Genomic DNA, 18,644 nt, shown 5'->3' with positions numbered 1-18,644 from the left:
GCGCGATTATTTTGAATACAATACCTGTAAGATCCACTTTTTCATCGTATGGAAGACTTCTGAATAAAATTTCATAAATAATGACTCCAAAAGCGTAGATATCAGATTGTTGACGACGGAGAATCGATTGTGCTTGCCATTTCTGATCCATTCGTTTCATTCGATTTTTCTCGTTTGCAGTTCGAATTTCAGGAGGGACGTAGAGGCTTGCTGAAAGTTTAAAAGTCGTTTTAATAGAGAAAATTCAACTTTAATTTTCTGAATATGCAGCCAACAAAGGTGGGGTTTAGTCCACCAAAACTTGTTCATGTAGAGATTTTGGGGTTTCTTAGACCACCAGAGTAGTTTTGAAGATTTCTAGGCCATCAGTTCGGAAACCAAAGGCTGGCAACTGTTAGAAAAGCTCTGTAGTTTTCTAGGTCATCTAAGTTCGACCACCTGAAAATTTTGGGGTTTCCTAGGCCACAAGCTCAGTTCTAGGTCATTAATCAACCCGATGCTTTGGCCTTGTATCTTTTTGATTAACTTTATTTTTGAGATCTATTTTTCAAAATCATGAACTCAGCAATTTTCCGACCAAAGAAATCGATCCTAACAACTTCGGAAACAACAATATTCTTTTTTGTAACACACCCATTTTTTGCCACTCTTGTTCCGATTCATTATCCACTTTACAATTAATTCTTCCATGTTTCTCCCATCGTTTTAATGGATCTCCAATCGCGTAATCTGTCAATTTCAGCATCCAATTCTTGTCAATCAACGCTGTCCATGAAGCTAATCCACCGTGAAATCCTATTGAAGACGAGTGCAAGTATTCCAGTCCCAGTGTTATATCCCTCACAAATGCACCATGAAACTTCTCGTCCATATTGAATTTGTCACAGTAGATCACATCTTGAAGAGTTCCACGACTACAGAATTTCCAGAGCAGCAAAAGTTCGGATTTCTCGTTGAATGATACTCCAATGAACGGGTTTATGTTATCATGAACTGCTTGTTTCATCTGAAAACTTTTAGTAATTTTTTTTTGATTTTCCTATCTCCTAACCTTAGTTAGCAAAATCAAATCTTCTCTCTTGAACTTTATATTCTGTCTCTGCTCAAAAATATCATAAATCGCATGTGTGTTGACCCCCACTATGGCATGGTTCTTGACCAATTTCGTCTCCACCTGAGACATTTTTGTAGTTGCCGACCCCAAAGAAATCACAGATTTTGCTTGTTCCTCATCCAGAATTTCCACGTCATCTCTCAGAATCCTCCAAGGCATTTTTTCAAGAGCCTTCGTTTCGCAAGCTCTTTTCAGCAAAATTGCCAAGCCGGCAGTCATCAGTAGGCAAGTTGCAGCTGTGATAAGTACAATCGTCTGTGTATAATCACAGTTTTCTCCACGGAATCCACATTCTGGATCAACGTCGGGTAAGTTTCCGGAAGGCGTTGACCAGTATTTGGTGACGACGTCTGAGACAATCAGGTCCACACAAACTGGTTCCATGCAGTTTTTGGTAGTGGTTGTGGAGTTGATAAGGGCAACAGTTCGAATCTAAATCATTAAAATGTACCCAAAATAATGTATTTTCATAATATTATTCTGAAAAGAATTCTGAAAAAATTCTAAATCCCTGAAAATGCCATAAATGCTAAGGATTCTTGTCCAAGAGGGTCGCGGGAATCCTAGTCCAAGGCAACAGTGTGCGTTGTTTTTTATGTCCCGAATTTTTCGTCCTTTCCGGTCGTTTTTTTTGTATTTTTAGAAAAAAAACGAAATTACCGTAAAACCTGTATTAGAAGGGCCGGCCCTTCTATTTTTCCAAGGTACTTCCGGAGGGCCCTTTTATTACAGGGTGCCTTCTATTAGAGGGGCCCTTCTAATAAAGGTGCTCTTCTAATACAGGTTTTATGGTAATTGAAAAGTCGACGAATAGAACAAAAAAAAGGCTTGTTGACATCAAATCAATGTCTGAAAAAGTTCATGAAAACAGAGGGAACGGAGCTCTCTTGAAACTTGTTTTTCAGAGATTTCGAGTTTTATCTGAATTTTTTTGAAGTTATTTTATGAAAATGCATAACTTTGGGAACCTTTCAAGGCGAAAAATCCCACAACGTTGCCCCGAATGCTCATTTATGAAAATGATTCATCATTTTTCCTGACCTGATCTCTCTTCGAATCCACATAAAATGCACTAAACGATGTCATTCTCTCTGCTCCATTATCCAATGTGAAATTATCCAAAACACCTTCAAAATTCATCCCAACTGCCATCTTCCGCATTAATTGTCCATCCAACCCAAATCCATTTCTTCCTTCAATATTCTTCCCATTGAACCGTATATATTTTTGAGCCAATTTCGCAAAAACACAAAAACTCTCATAGAGTGCAACATAGTTGAATAGACCCTTCTCATCAATATAAATCCGTTTAGATGCCTGATTGAAAATCGACATAAATTCATTGAGAAGCTTATCCGAAAATCCGTAGGAATTGTAAATTTGAATCGTGTCCGGGTACTCTTCTTTCATCGATTTTTGAGCAAGTTTCCCATAAAAAGTTGAAGGTTCCGCAAAGTTTTTGGCAACAATCAACGGGTGAACGTAGATAAAATCGGAGCTCGACATTTCGGCAATTATTGTAGCATTCCGGAATACGGTAGATAGATCACGAGTGGAGGAGAACAGTGGGATGATTACTGAAAAGTATGATTCATATAATCTAGAATCTTCATGCCGCGTCCAAGATTCTAAAATCTGTGATTTCTGACGCCTAGATCCTCATGCTTTCCAATAAACACAGTTGAAACCAGTGCGAGCTATCAAAAAATTTTGTGAGGATCTTTGTAAAATCATTTTGACATAATGGCCTATCTTTTGCAAGTTTTGGTTTTCTAGGCCGCCGCCTTTTTTTGGCATAAAAATGGTTCAACATAACCCTGGTGTGTTTTCTAGGTCATTTTGACGTGGTGGCCCCCCCCCCCCCCCCCTGCATGTCGGGGTTTTTAGGTCTCAAAAATCGAGGGTTTCGCCTAGAAATGACGTGATATTCGTCTAATATGTTTTCTAGGTCATTTTAACGTAATGACCTAGAAACTCAACTTGCAAAAGTTAAAATTGACCATGTTAAAATTGAAAAAAAAACCCAATAGGTGAATATCAGACCATTTCTAGTTCATTTGTCATGGTGGCCTAGAAAACTCAATTTGAGAAAGTTAGACCGCCATGTAATAATGACATAAAACCACCACCATTTCTAGGTCAAAAAGATTTTGGCCTAGGAAACCCAACTTGCGAAAGTTAGGCCAAAATGTTTCCGTTTCGAAAAATATCGAAAAGTTCTCAAGGACTTTTTCGAAAAATGTCTGGAGCCCGTGTTGAAAGGGTACCCTGGTCTCAATGCACTAGAGGTGTACGGTGGCACTGGTTTAAACTGTGTGTATTGGAAATCTGGGCGTCATTTTGGTCTGTTTTCTGTGTCCCAGAAATCTCAGATTTTTTGAACTTTGGACGATCATAAATCGACATCATCTCACATTGTATGGATTTCATCCCACAGTATTGAACTTTTTAATCTTCTATAGGTCATGGAAACATCTTTAAAATCGGATAGACTTATCCTCTTAAACTACAGAAAAATGACGTATCCGAAAGCACTTATAAAATTCCAGACACCTCTTCTAGCAACTCCACGAAAATACTTGATATTACCTCTTGCGTTGTTCTTTAACTCATTCGTAATCCCATTTTCCACTAATTCCTCAGCACTCGAATTCTCTTCAAACATAACTCTCCGTGTGATTGTGATTCCTCGAGATTTTAATGATTTCTCAAGGCTTTGAATTCTTTCAAAGGAATCCGTTCCGATGTTCGCCACAATTGCAACTTTAGTGAAATTGTGATGTATTAAGAAGGCGGCGGTGGCATCAAAAATCGAGGAGAGAGATTGGAAGGAGGTTCTGAGCAAGGTCTTGTAGACTTTGGAATCCGAGAATTCAGCGGATGTGGCCGTGTAGGCAAATATGGGGATATTCCAATAGGAAGCCATGGTTGCAACAGGAGATAGTTCTGAAAAAAGATGTTATTACAGTAGACTTCTTTTTTCAAACTCTGTTGAATCAGTTCTGTTAAGAAGCCAGTCAACGGATTCGGAGAAAGCGTTTATATATCTTTTTTCAGGATCTATATTTTCTGCTTTAAAGTGCATTCAGTTTCCAGCCAAGAAATTATTTTCCAGCCTAGAAGATAGAACTTAATTAATATTCAAAGTCCAAAATACACTTAATTATTCTGAATGAGTAAGTACGTCAAAAAGTCCCCCTGTTCCTCTTTTTTTCATGATGAATTTTTCCGGCTATAATGACGACATTGAAAAAGGAAAAAAGTGGAAGTTTCAAAAAGTCACGACTTCAATTACTTTTCCATTTTCCTCCCATTATTTTTATTGTTCTCTGTCTCTACCTTTTTGTGGAAGTTGACCTGAATGATCTCTTTTTAAAACTAACCTTTTGAACAGAATGGTCCAAAAAATGCGTCAATATGCTGAACATGGAAGAGTTCTGCGGCGCCAGCGACGCCTTCAAACGAAGATCCACATCCTTCCACATTTAGAATTCTGAGAAAAAATATTTTAGTTTTTATAAGATTGAGGGTTTCTGAATCATTGAATCATATAGTTAGTTATGTGATGATAAGCTACAGTACCGGTCGATGAGATATACAAAAACAAGTATTTTTCAGTCGATTTCCAGTCATTTTCAGAAGTCATGCTCCCGATCACTTTGAAATTTTTGGAGGTTATATAACATTCCTAGATTGAAAACTTTGCATTCACAGAGTTTTTTGAAAACTCTTGGTTTTTCAGCATTTGCCGAATTCTGAAAAACACCATTCTTCAGTTCGAAAATGGTCCGAAAAGAGTATCGTTCAGAAATGGGCAATATCTGAACAACTAGGAATTTGCAAAAATTTCTATGAATGCGAAGTTTTTAATTTAGGTCTGTTTTACACCCTCCAAATTTTTTTAAGGGATCGGAAACTTGATAGCCGAGCTCCAGACTCCTGAATATGGTCAAAATTGCTGATAATCAACTGAAAAGTACGTTGTTGTATACTTTACTGACCGGTACTGTATATGATAAGCTATATGCTTATTTACCTATTCTTGTTATTTTTATTTCAATTTTTTTTTAATCGAACGATTTCAGAATTTGAATTTCTTCCTTCAAATATGCATTCGTTTTGTAGAACTTCAACAAATAACATTTTCAGTTTTTTCCAATTTTTTTGCAAATTACTATAACTTCTTTATTTTTAATTCAGCTAAAAATTTTTATCCTGGGATATTTCTCGTGTTCTAGAAATATTATTTACCGTACGGTGTATATTGCAAGAAACCGTCAACTTTGAGCTCAATTATCTCGATTCCTGATAAAAATATCAATGTTCCGCTCACTGATAAAGTATTAGTGATATCATGATAAATAACTTATCGGTTGACAAATGTTTGATACCTTTCTTAGGAATCGAGATAATTGAAATCAAAGTTAGCGGTTTGGGCAGGCTTCTAATAGAGGAAATAGCCATGAACGAATTTTCAATAAATTTTTTCAAACGCTTTCACCGTAAAATCTGTATTAGAAGTTCCGGCATTTCTATTGCTCCTCCGGAGGGGTCTTCTATTAGAAGGACCCTTCTTTTGAAAGAACGTTTTTGATACAGGTTTTTACGGTGTCTGTGGATCATCAGGAAGTTACAGCCTTGTCGATCCTTCAGCAAAAAACTCACTCAATACCAAAATCTGTCCCCAAAACTCCTTGCTCAGTCATCTTTTTCTTGGCCATCTCCATGATGCTCATCAACATTTTCCCATTTTCTCTCGTGCTGATACTTCCGATTTTCAACTGAAAATTACCTCAATTTATAGTCTAAATGACCTATCCATCTATTTATTTATTTATTTCCTTCTCCTTTTTTCCTCCTTTTCCTTCTTGTTTCCCTAAAAAGAATGATTCATTCTCTTGTTTTCTTTTATTCAGAAAACTGAGAAGCCACATGTTTTGTGTGGACCCAATTACAGAGAAGAATCCATCCATCTCCCCCCGCTGTTCAGCCGTTTTTCAGTCGTCATAGTACTACTACTACAAAATGTGGTTCCTACAAATTTTGAACCCTGCTCTTTATGAATTGCGTCAATTCCAAAGAAGAAAAATATGAACTCACTATGATTTTTTGGTTGTTTTCGATCTCCCCCTCATCCGAGAATACAATTGGGATCCAGCAGAAAATGATGAAAATGAATTGAAAATTCCAGAAGTTTTGGAGCATTTTTAGTCACTTTTCAGACGAAAAAATGTGAAAAAATATGTAAAAACTTCTTGGAATTCTTGGTTTTTATAGAACTGTTAAGACTAGGCCAATAATCGCCTCCCTCTTCAGATTTTTCAATTTCATTGGAGTGGTTTAGTCTTCTATTAAAAACCAAATCGGCGGATCATGAGCTGTATTTTTCTCTTCAATCCTCATAATCTTTTGTCGGATGATCCTAAACCTTTTGGGGAAGAAGAAAAAAGATTATAAAGAGGGTGGAGATCGTAGACACTATCTATTGAACTAATCATTTAGAGTAGTTGTAGATTTTTTGAATTTGTGCATAAGTTAGGTAACCCTGTTAAAATGGCTTAAAAACATACCAGCTGAATATCAGGCAATATGTAGGTCGATCACCATGGTGGTCTAGAAAATTCAGTTTGTAAAAGTTAGGCCACCATGGTGAATGGCCTAGAAAACACACAGGTATATGTTAGACCATTTCTCGACCATCAACTACGGTGATCTAGAAAATTCAGTTTGTAAAAGTTAGGCCACCATGGTGAATGGTATAGAAAACACACAGGTATATGTTAGACCATTTCTCGACCATCAACTACGGTGGCCTAGAAAAAACATGTTAAGAAAGTTAGGCCAACATGCATAAAGACACACCATGTGGGACCATTCCTAGATCATAAAAGTTGGTAACCACACATAAAACCACACACTGTTTCTGAAATTGAATCTTGAAACTTCAAAATCCAAATTTCCTTTTTTGGATCAAAAGATGAAATAGTTGTTTCCCTTGTCAAACGAATAGTACCTAGAATATCTAAAATTCATGGGATTCCCAGAAACAGAAGCTGCAGCCTTTCTGTTGTTTTTCGATGTTGCCCAAAAGTTTCAAAATGTTAGTTATGTTATTTTTCGTATTTTATCACAACAAAAATGAGCACGAAAATGCGACACTAGACAGTCGTTGACATCACTTCCTTATCATTTAATAAACCTGATCTTTATCTTAATTGAAACCTGGAACAATGAAAAAAAGAACACAAATCATAATGCCCTTCTGACATGAAAATTCCCACTTACTCATTTTCCCTTTTTGTCTTCTTCCCAAATCCCCTTCTCAAACTGTTCTCTTTCTCTTTTTTTTAATAATCATTGTTTTCCTCTTTTTCATGTATGTGTGATTCACTAACAATTTCCCAGCATCAACATCAGGATTACTACAGAAATCTGGGATTTCTAGATTTTCAGATTATCAGAATGTTATTGTAGCATTTTCATTTGAAAGAGGATTCGGGGAATCATGAATTAATCAGGATGAACATGGAGGGATTTGAAGAAAATAGCGTTCTGAAAATATTCGATAAAATTTTTTCCGGAAGTTACAAGAATTAGGTTTTTTGAAATTTTTTCAGGTATACGGTAAAATTTATATTGTTGCGTTTTTGTAGTATTTAGATTCACTTGAAAAGTCAAAAATTAAGGAATTCAGAAATTCAGAATTTCAGAATTTCAGAATTTCAGAACTTCAGAAGTTGAGAATTTAAGAAATTCAGAAATTCAGAAATTCAGAAATTCAGAAACTCAGAAATTCAGAATTTCAGAATATCAGAAACTCAGAAATTCAGAATTTCAGAAATTCAGAATATCAGAAATTTAGAAATTCAGAAATTCAGAAATTCAGAAATTCAGAAATTCAGAAATTCAGAAATTCAGAAATTCAGAAATTCAGAAATTCAGAAATTCAGAAATTCAGAAACTCAGAAATTCAGAAATTCAGAAATTCAGAAATTCAGAAATTCAGAAATTCAGAAATTCAGAAATTCAGAAATTCAGAAATTCAGAAACTCAGAAATTCAGAAATTCAGAAATTCAGAAATTCAGAAATTCAGAAATTCAGAAATTCAGAAATTCAGAAATTCAGAAATTCAGAAATTCAGAAATTCAGAAATTCAGAAATTCAGAAATCATCTTAGCTTTTATGTGAATCTACATGACTTTCTGTACAAAAAAATCTCATAATAGTGGAATTTCCAGAATTCTAAAATTCCGAATTTTTCTTTTCATTTTCTCCATACTTTTGATCTATTCAAATCGTTTTTGTTAGATCTGCTGTCTAAACTTTCCCACTGACTTTAATTAATTCTTGGTGAGAACTTTTTAGTGTTCCAGAATTCAATTTACGCGTTTTCTTATTTTTCTTCTTCTTATTCTTTCTTCTTCTTTCTTTTGCATTCCAACAATGAAGAGAAAAAAGAAGGATGTGCAACTTTTAAAAATCAAGAATCCTTCCATTCATTTTTCCATTCTTCTCTGATTCTGAATGATGTTATTTCCGCCTCCTTATGTTTCTACCTAATCAAATCTTATTTGAAATTCCACACACATTTTCTAGTACCACGCACTTTTCTCTTTTTCCCCTCTTCATCTCTCTTCTGACCCTGACTCCGCCCACTTTCCCTAAGCTCCGCCCCTTTGTGCTCACGGAGCAAGTAGGGCTACATCATTTAAAAAGGAGGAGGAGGAGGTTCAGAATCTCAGTTTTCTTATAGAAATTTTCTGGAATACACATTCTCATTCATTTAATGTTTTAATCCAATTTCCTTCTTACTAAGTGGTTCAGACCGGAACTAAATCTTATTATTATGTACATGTTTTCCTTCTTTTTATGCCATTCCATAATTTTTTATTTTCTAGGAACCGGGGAAACTACAAACATGTTGGGATTCGTGTGCAAGATGTTCTTCGCCTTGCTCGCCGTCAGCGTTCTGGCAGTGTCAGCAGCTCCTGGTAGGTCAAAAACCTCTTAACTTTGAGCCAATTTATCTGGGTTCTTGTGAAAGATATCAAAAGGTCGCAAACTGATGAAATGTTAATCATAATATCAAAAAAATTTTTTAGTTGACAAATTTTTTATATGTTTCCCAAGAAGCGAGATATATGGGCTCAAAGTTGGATGACCTTCTAATAGAGTGTTTACGGTAAATGAGGTTTTGCTCTTTGTATTTATCAGGAAAACACAAAACGAATAGAAATTTCCTAGAAAAAAAGGGAGTATTTGAACTTCATAGAATTGAAAAATGAGAAATTAATCAATTATGAATGATTTTTGAAATTCTGAGAAGTTTGAAGAATTGAATGAAATAATTGAAATTTTTCATCAAAACAAAATTGTTAGAAATTCTAAAATTTCAGGATTTCATTTTACTAGAATTCTTGAATCGTAAAGACTTTAAGAATTTGTGGATCTTGGATTCTAGGATTTGTATGTCCCAAAAGATCCCAAAAAGATCTTAAGAGGTCTGCATACTTTGAATGATCCTGCCCGGCTTTCGCGGGCCCATAGTTGCTTTTGAAATCGATATTTTAAAATCAACTATATTAGATCTTGTAGAACTCAACGAGTACTACAAAATGATACTGTTTGGGGTTCTGTATCTTGCCTATGAACAAAGTTATAGGTTATAACGTGGTTGATCCTAGCCGAGCCTGGTGGTTTTTTTCGGCTTCTGTAACTTTGCTCAAAGACAAGATACAGTATTGCAAATAGTACCCAGGTTCGAAAGTATGCAGACCTCTTGGGACCTTTTGGGATCTTTTCGGACCACAAAATCCACGAATCCTAAAACCCTTCAAAATCCAAGAAGACCAGTAATATGCTTTATTGGGCCAAATAAGATTTTTCTTAAATTTCTTATAACTAAACTAGACTCGAATCTTGAATTTCATTCTACTAATTTGACACAAGGTGTCAAATTTCTCTTTTCATGGAACATTTATTTTTGCTAGAGAGGTATCGCCCATCTCAAAAAGTCTCCTTCTCCTTCTTTTTTCTATTTCTGTGCAAAAAATGTCGACTTTTAATCTTCGGAATACTAATTTCCTATACTCTTCTTTTCCCGAACGGAATTTTAATTTCGAAACTTTCATCAACGTCATCAGTTAGTCACCTAAATGTCTTCTTCTAAAAAACATGTGCTTAAATAAAAAAGAAGTGAGAAAAAAGTTTAGAATATTCAATGAGAATTGGTTAGAAGAAAAACAAAACAATCTTTTCAGCTCTATTCGAACTTCCAAACCGTTCGATTCGTTTGATTCGGTCGGATCCAGCTGCGTATGATGGCTACGAGAACAGTTTCTATCGAGGATACGGTTCGGATAATCAGCAATTCCGATTCAATTCTCAACCAAATTGGTGATGAAAATTTAAGAAATCGGAATGATAACGATGATAATAATGAATAAGACCTTTTGAGAGAGAAATTTTCTGTAATAAATCGTTTCTTTTGTTTTTAGATTTTCTCTGAAATGTTTTGAAAAATTGGAAATTGGAGTTTTTAGCAGCAATGGGTATTTCTGTTTAGCATTTCGACTTTTTGGGGGTTGCATTCCCAAACTTCTTGTAAAATGATAAGCTGATTCCATTCCTGAATATCTTCCAGAAAAAAAAATCCACTATTATTCTAAGTGGCAGTGGTTGATGGTCCCACGACAGTGAACTTTAAAAATGGCTTAAAAGTACAGTAGTCGTGAAAGGTAGAAATTTGAATTTGATATCAACTTGAGAGCTTCAAAACGATTATAACCAAGACTAGTTTCTCTGGATGTTGAGTCTCGCCGTGAAAACTACAGTAATCCCAGAGGTACCACCGGACCCCCAAATCGAGTAAAGTAGGTCATGCATACATTCATTTTGAAGCTCTCAACGCGTCAAATTCAAATTTCTGTGCTACAAAACCATATATACTACTTAAAAACAGTTATACAAGTTTTTCCAAAAAATTCAATCCGGAAAATAAACATATTTTTAGGTTACGGTAGTTGTGGTTGTGAGACTCTTGGCCGCGACCACTAGCTCCGATTTTTTGTACCATAAGAAAAACATCTAGAAAAATTTCAATCGGAAAATCTGAAAATTCGTTTCTACTCGGCATCTAATACAAAATTCCTCGAATTTCAAACTGCCAGATTCCACACCTTTTCAAAATTCCTTTGCTAGCTAGACTATTTTGGCAAAATTCAAGAAGGTTCCATCTTTAAAAAACTTATACTTTAAAAATTTCAGTTTTGCAGAGACAAGTATTTTTTCTTGAGTTTTCAAAGTTTTTCAGAATTTCTTTGCGCCAACAATTTATTTTTGATTCGTATACCATAAAACCTGTAATAGAAGGGCCCATAACTTTTAACTTTGAGCCAATTAATCTGGGTTCCCGTGAGGGATATCATAAATGTGTCAACTGATAAAATATTTGTGATATTATGGTAAACAATTTTTTATTGGACCATTTTTTGATATCTTAGACAGGAACCGAGATAAATTGGCTCAAATTTGAAAGTTAGGTTTTCTTCGAAAACTTTTCAAATGTTTTCTGGTTTGCTAATTCTTTTTTCACCTCCAGACCATTTTCTCATAATTGCTCGTCACTTCCGCCGATTTTCGTAAGAAAATTCGAAAAAAACGAAGAAAAAAAACTGATTTTTGAAATTCCCGGGTTTCCTTTGTGTTCATTTTCTACTTTCTTTTTTTGTATTGTGTTGCACAACGGAAGCTTTGTGTGGCGGAACTCTTTTCCAGATTTTTTCTATTAGCAATTCACAGAAAAAGATATTTTTCTGGAAAAGAAAACATGTGTTCCATTGGGATTTTTTTAGAACCGAGAGTGTCTGATTTGTTGGATTACGGTAGATTAAAAATGATGATGATATTTAATGTGATGAACATCAGAACACATTTCCTGTCTCTGCCATATTCAAAAGTGCTCCAGATGTGCTCTTTAATGATTTCATATTTAATAATTTTCTTTAGAGGGCGTGTGAAATTTCTATGGAGGTCTTGCAAGGAAAAATTGATGAATCAGAATCCTGAATTTTCAATTTTATGCCAAAATATTTGATGTCCAGAAAACGGATGTTTTTCAGGATGATTCCTTCAACGCCAACGTTTTTTTTAACATTTAAAACCGAAAAAACTGACAAAAAACAGAATATTTGATTGAACCATAACATATTTTGGTGATTTCCAGAAAAATGTGTCATCGCTTAAAAAAGCCCGAATCCTCTCGAAGATAGACAATTGGATAAGAGGCTTCAGAAGATCTCAAAATTCACGTTTTTGTTGAGAAGAGTACACGTGCAGATTCCGAAGAAACAAAAGAGAAAAGGGGTGACAAATTGATCAAATTTCGGATAGCAAAAGGAGTTTTAATGTTTCAAGTATTCAGATGACAACAAAGCTCAGAATACGAGCACAAACTATCAAAACTTTGAGAATTGTGGAGTTTGAAATATTATATTCTAAAACTTTTGAAAGTATGCAACAATCTAGAAATTCCGAAATTCAGAAACCCGGAAATTGAGAAAATCGGAAATTCAGAAATTCGGAAATTCAGAAATTCAGAAACCCAGAAATTGAGAAAATCGGAAGTTCGGGAATTTGGGAATTTAAAACTATTTGAAACTTTCCAAAACTTTTCTAAGATCATTATTTGGTACTGAAACTGAAATTTCATCACTTTCTAAAACGCGCCGAAGGTGCACCAGCCAGATCAGGTGACTGGTAATTCAATGAAACATTATACTTTCTAGATTCCCACCACAATCAGTATTATCAAATTATATCAATCCACTCACTCGTTCCAAAGCACTACTTACTATTAATACGAATTTATTATAAACAAATTCAATTTTGTCTTTGAATTTGTAGGTGTATAGTGGAAAATGGGTATTTGAGCAAAACAAAATTTGGAAAGGAAAATTGGCTTCGAAAAAGAAATATTTCAGATCATCATGGATCGAAAAAAGAAATATCAACATTTGCACTTGTCCAGATAATGAGATGTTCTGAAAGTTTCAAATATCCTAGTACTGTGAATGCTTCAAAAGTGTCAGATTACTCTGATATGACGAGTGTTTTTGTTTTTCGCCTTGCTTCAGAAGATCAAAGTGGACAAGGTTTGATTTTGCCAAATAAATGTTGCTAACAAACTTCCGAACTTTCGAAACTTTTAATTTCAAATTTCCCGAACTTACGATTTTCTGGATTTTTGAAAAAAAAAGTCAAAAACACGGAAGCTTGAAAATTGGAAACAGAGAAAGTAACAAAGTTCTGAAAATCAAAATGTCTAATATTCAGAAGCTTAGACACTCGGAATTTCGGAATTTAGAAGACTCAAAAACTCAAGCGCTTAGAATTTAAGGAAGAAACTAAGGAAAACTTAGAGATTCAGATTTGAAACACCTTTCTGGATTCTAAAATCAAAGAGTTTTCAGACTTCCAAATTTCTAATTTTTCGAATTTCTGTATTTCCTTATTTCAGACTTTCCGAATCCTCAAATTTCTGAATATCCAACTTTTCGTATTCAGACCTTTGAAAAAAGTCCCTGAAAAGGTGACGAAAAATCGTAAAAAATTACATGAAAAATTCTCAGTATTTGTGTTGTGCGCCTTTCAGCTACAGTCATTTTTCTAAACAACTTTTTGTGTCAGCATCGCTCGTTTTTGCTGTGGTTTTGCGAATATTCATTTATTTTGTTACCAAAAGTACGTTGTTCAATGATTTGTCAAAAATTTGGTCAAGAATTGTTACATTTTTCCGTAATACACTGTTAAAATCAAAATTTTTCGAGAATCTGAAAGCTTACATTGCAACCGCTTTTGCCGCACGGTTTTATAGCACATTTGGATGCTGTCATGAGAAAAATCCATGCGGGCAAAACCGTGCCAGGGTTGCAATTTAGGCTCCGCCCCCTGACTCCGCCCATTTTTCTCCGGAGTTTTTTTTTCCCCGGAAATTTTTTTTCTCCGGAATTTGCGGGGTCTCGGGTTTATTTTTTCACCTTTGCAAATCCGCTCTATTGATAAAGGGATGGGGCTAAGATTTTTCAAATTTTCAAAAGGGAAAAATTCTCCCCTAAAACGAGAGATCTTTTTCCGTGAAGAGGCAGAAAATTTCGGTGAAGAGACGAAATTTCGGTGAAGAGACGCAGACAACGAAACAAAACGTTTGATCCTCAGCCATCAATTTGGCTGCGTTCTCATGAAGGCGCGTTTGAAAAGGTAGAAAAACAAACACTGTGGTGATGCAGTTCTTGTTGTAAGTGGAAAGAAGTTGAATGCTAATGGGGTTATTCATGTAGCGAAAATATGTATTGAAATGCATTTACGAGACCGTACGAATCCGGGAGACATCCAAAAGCGGGAGACACGAAAGCGGGAGACACGAAAGCGGGAGACGAAAGGGGAGAAAGTACGCAATTGCTTACCGTAATCCACCGTTCCGCTGTAAAAAATTAGGCTATTTTTCAGTAAATTTGTGAATAAAATACCAGAGATAAATGAAAATATGTTTTAAAAAAATTTGAGACCTTTTTTATGCTCCTGAACATCATTTTCGGCCGCTTAGTTACTCTCGGTTTGGGAATTAACGGTGGTACGGTAAGCAATTTCGTCTCCCGCTTTCGTGTCTCCCGCTTTCGTGTCTCCCGCTTTTGGGTGTCTCCCCGATTTGTACGGTCTCGCATTTACAGTTATGTCGCGAAATGCTTTGAAATACATTTCGCGACGCTCATGCATTGAATTTCGAGGGCGCGGAAATGCATTTCAATTCAATACATATTTTCGCTAAATGAATAACCCCATAATTAAGCGGTAATCTCAGAAACTTCTAGAAAATTTCCAAATTCTTCCAATTTTTCCAGTTCCTCGCCTACCAAATTCCGAAGAATTGAAAGATGGACAGAAAGAAATCGAAATCAAAGACGTTTCTTATGAAGATTTCTTCTCCTCTCCAGTTTCTATCCAAATCCACAGTTTCCAAATGGTAATTTGGCGATTTTTCGGCGAAAAATTCTACAACATTTGCAGATTACACTGTCGAGAAACTTCTTGAAATGGCTAGTCGTTTCCAAGTGCCATCAGTCATTAGAATCGTTGAATATCATCTTCTCAACAATTCAAAAATCGGATGTGAGAAAATGCTACGGTTGGCTGATGAATATCTAATGCCAATGCTTCTGGAGAAGTGTGTCAGCCAAATGAATTCATTGGAAAAGGCTAGAAAACTGAAAAAGTTTCCGGAATTCGAGAAATTGTCGGATAGAACTAGATCGTTGATTTTTGGACGGCTTCTTTGAATGAATTGACTTTTTTCCATTTTTCTTTTTTTTTATCTTTTCTGTTGTTTCTGTTGTAATTGTTTCGTTATTTTTCGAATAAAACTGTTGAGAAAAATTGACATATTCACTATTTCTGAAAAAATGTGTTGCCATCTAGATTTTTCTATTTTAATCTGTCATTTATTGAAGAAAGTGCAGAAATTCGACGAAATTTTTTCAAGTAATTTTTGAATTGGGCTTTTACAGAATCTTCTGCAAAAATGTCTAACAACGAGAAAGACGAAATAGTAAGGCAAGAAATGCTTGAAGAACTAAATTCACATAAACGGAAATTCGATAATATCGCGGAAAAGCTGCAATCGATCGAAGAATCTATTTCAAAAATTCCAAAAATTGATGACGACGAGAAGAAATTGATAGAAGATTCAAATGTTTTGAATGTGAGATTCGATTGGAACAAAATAATATTTTCTGTTTATTTCAGAATCGAAACAACAAAAAACTAGAATCTGGAAAAAGATTTGTGTTGAAGCATGTTTTCAAAAATGTCGTGAATTTAGGAAACGATGTCTCTTATTCCGCCGGAGGTGTCGAGCATTTCAATATTAATTGGTAGTTTTTATTTTATCAATTTCCAGCCTGAACAGTTTTTTTTTGCATTTCAGGTACATGGCAATAGAACGCAATGAAAGTTTTCTCGAATTTTATTTTTATTTCAAGACCATTGCCCCTGTCGGAGATGACTGGTCGATTGACACAAAAGTGGAGTTCAGAATGATGGGAAATAACAACAACAATGTTATCAAAACCGCAAGAAACTGTTTTAAAACGGAAGAAGAATATGGGTTCGGAAACTTTCTGGACTTGAGAGATTTAAACGATTATCTTATCAATGATAATTTGACAGCTGAAGTTGAAATTGAGATTCTAAAAATGACTGGATTCGAAAAAAAGAGGATTCGAAAGTTCGATGAATCACAAAAAGACGTCTCCGATGTGATTTTGGTGGTGAAGGACACCAAATTCTATGTCTCAAAAATGGTTCAAATTTCCTTATTGATACTGAAAAAATTCCAAACTTTTCAGTACCTCGCCGCTCAATCTTCCTTATTCAAGGCTCTTTTCCTTGGAAATTTCAGTGAATCCAAAATGACCGAAATCCCACTGACCGGAATTGAGCCAGAAGATTTTCAGCATTTTCTGGAAGTTCTTTACGGAGAACCTTCTATTGATGGTAACAAAAATCGAGTTATTGATTTTTCAACGATTTCCTCTTCCAGATACTACCGTAGAAGGTGTGACTCTTCTTGCTGATATGTACGATGCTCCAACAGCCAAAAGAAGATGTGAAGAATTTCTTCTAGAAAAATCCAAGAAAACGTTGAAGAAAAAATTACAATTGGCCTCCCGATATCACATGGAGAAATTGAAAGAAAAAAGTATGGGTGAAATCAAGTCGATTGAAGATATACGATCTGTAATTCCCGAAAATGTCGATGATTATGACCATCAAACTACGTTCGAGCTCCTCGGAAAATTTAATTTTTTCATTAACCTGTTAAATCGTCTTTTAAAGTTGTTACAAATATTTTCTGTGTTCTGAAAAGTATATTCGACAAATTCGTACTTTTCATCGATTTTTCCAGATTTTTAAGTCTAAGTTCGAAAAATCTGATCTCCTTCATTTTTTTCTGTAGTTTTTATTATTTACGTTATTTTTCGAATAAGATTGTTGAAAAAATTTAACAGTTTACTATTTTGAAAAATGTGTTGCCATCTAGATTTTTCTATTTCAATTTGCCCTCCATTAAGGAATGTGAAGAAATTTTCTTTTACAGAACTGTCTGCAAAAATGTCTAACAACGAGAAATACGAACCGGTAAAGAATGAAATGCTTGAAGAACTAAATTCATATAAACGAAAATTTGATGAAATCGCGGAGAAGCTCCAATCAATGGAAGAATCGTTTCGAAGATTCCGAAATTTGATGATAACGAAAGGAAATCGATAATGACATCATCAGAAAAATCATTTTTGTCGAATGTGCGATCAGTGCAGAAGAAATATGATAATCTTTTGTTTTATTACAGAATCAAAGTAAAGAAAAAGAAGGCTCTCGAAAAGGCGTTGTGCTGAAATACGTGTTTAAAAATATGGCGAATTTTGAAGTAGGCGACTTTGCGACGACCCAAAGTGAAGAACATTTTAATGTGAATTGGTAGTTTTCCTTCCAACATTTTGCTCCTATTATCGTTTTTCATTCCTTTCAGGCACATGAAAGTGAAACGCAACGAAAGCCATCTTGAATTTTTTATTGATTGTCAACCCATTGCTCTTCTCGGTGATAAATGGTCAATTGAGTCAAAGTTGGAGTTCAGAATGATGGGACATGACTACGAAAAAGTCGCTAAAACTACGAAACACTGTTTTGAGAATGAAGGTGTTTTGGATGTGATGGTTTTCTGGAATGGACAAATATAGACTATTATCTTGTCGATGTTAATTTGACAGCTGAAGTTGAAGTTTAGATTTTAGGAATGACTGGCTTCGAAAAAAAGAGGATTCGAAAGTTCGATGAATCACAAAAAGACGTCTCCGATATGATTTTGGTGGTGAAGGACACCAAATTCTATGTCTCAAAAATGGTTCAAATTTCCTTATTGATACTGAAAAAATTCCAAACTTTTCAGTACCTCGCCGCTCAATCTTCCTTCTTCAACACTCTTTTCCTTGGAAATTTCTGTGAATCCAAAATGTCCGAAATCCCACTGACCGGAGTTGAGCCAGAAGATTTTCAGCATTTTCTGGAGATTCTTTACGGAGAATCTGCGATTGGTGGTGATTTCTGAAAGCTGGAACGAACGATTTTTATTCTCCAATTTTTCTAGATTCAACCGTCGAAGGAATCTTGCTCGTTGCAGATATGTATATTACGTCGCTGGTAGTAAGAAAATGTGAAACTTTCCTCATAAATGTGTCTAAGAAGGAGTTTAAGAAGTTATTACAAATTTCGACTAAATATCGTCTCGAAAAATTAAAGGTATCGATTAATTAGATAATTTTTTTTTCAATTTTACTTTTTTTTCCAGACGAAATGTCTTTCACTAATCGATACACTCGACGATGTTCAAGAACTTCTCCCTGGCGATCTCAGCGATTTGCACCCATCAGTTGTGCTCATAATTCTTCAAAAATGTGTTTCTTCACATTGATA

The 18,644-nt window shown here is 35.1% G+C and overlaps 4 protein-coding genes across 4 annotated transcripts in view; 3 read left to right on the top strand and 1 right to left on the bottom strand.

The window, feature by feature from the left end:
* Cbr-gcy-29 overlaps positions 1-6,319 on the bottom strand; it is a gene marked incomplete at both ends in the record, with an annotated part of 14,430 nt that extends 8,111 nt beyond the window's left edge. Inside the window, 8 exons of the mRNA XM_002631629.2 lie at positions 25-210; positions 634-1,006; positions 1,052-1,546; positions 2,156-2,691; positions 3,704-4,060; positions 4,498-4,607; positions 5,780-5,895; positions 6,215-6,319. Coding sequence (XP_002631675.2) covers positions 25-210; positions 634-1,006; positions 1,052-1,546; positions 2,156-2,691; positions 3,704-4,060; positions 4,498-4,607; positions 5,780-5,895; positions 6,215-6,319 — 2,278 coding nt within the window. The remainder of the gene's footprint in view (positions 1-24; positions 211-633; positions 1,007-1,051; positions 1,547-2,155; positions 2,692-3,703; positions 4,061-4,497; positions 4,608-5,779; positions 5,896-6,214) is intronic.
* Positions 6,320-9,033: 2,714 nt separating this feature from the next.
* On the top strand, positions 9,034-15,317 carry CBG20866 (the record flags this gene model as incomplete). Its single annotated transcript, XM_045242736.1, has 5 exons — positions 9,034-9,106; positions 10,376-10,468; positions 13,097-13,267; positions 15,014-15,135; positions 15,180-15,317. The coding sequence occupies 5 exons, from the start codon at positions 9,034-9,036 to the stop codon at positions 15,315-15,317; spliced, it is 597 nt and encodes a 198-aa protein (XP_045097155.1).
* A 373-nt stretch (positions 15,318-15,690) lies between these two features.
* On the top strand, positions 15,691-17,033 carry CBG20865 (the record flags this gene model as incomplete). The annotated part of the gene is made up of 4 exons (XM_045242735.1): positions 15,691-15,870; positions 15,915-16,042; positions 16,096-16,275; positions 16,871-17,033. 4 exons carry the CDS (start codon positions 15,691-15,693, stop codon positions 17,031-17,033), a joined length of 651 nt encoding a protein of 216 aa, XP_045097154.1.
* Positions 17,034-17,282: 249 nt separating this feature from the next.
* Positions 17,283-18,644, top strand: part of CBG20864 — a gene marked incomplete at both ends in the record, with an annotated part of 3,765 nt that continues 2,403 nt past the window's right edge. Inside the window, 3 exons of the mRNA XM_045242733.1 lie at positions 17,283-17,309; positions 17,521-17,648; positions 17,701-17,870. Coding sequence (XP_045097153.1) covers positions 17,283-17,309; positions 17,521-17,648; positions 17,701-17,870 — 325 coding nt within the window. The remainder of the gene's footprint in view (positions 17,310-17,520; positions 17,649-17,700; positions 17,871-18,644) is intronic.

Source organism: Caenorhabditis briggsae, assembly GCF_000004555.2.
Source record: "Caenorhabditis briggsae complete genome, chrII, whole genome shotgun sequence".
In the NCBI taxonomy this organism is placed as follows: domain Eukaryota; kingdom Metazoa; phylum Nematoda; class Chromadorea; order Rhabditida; family Rhabditidae; genus Caenorhabditis; species Caenorhabditis briggsae.
Note: the sequence above shows the minus strand (reverse complement) of the source record. Positions and strands in the feature narration are given on the sequence as shown.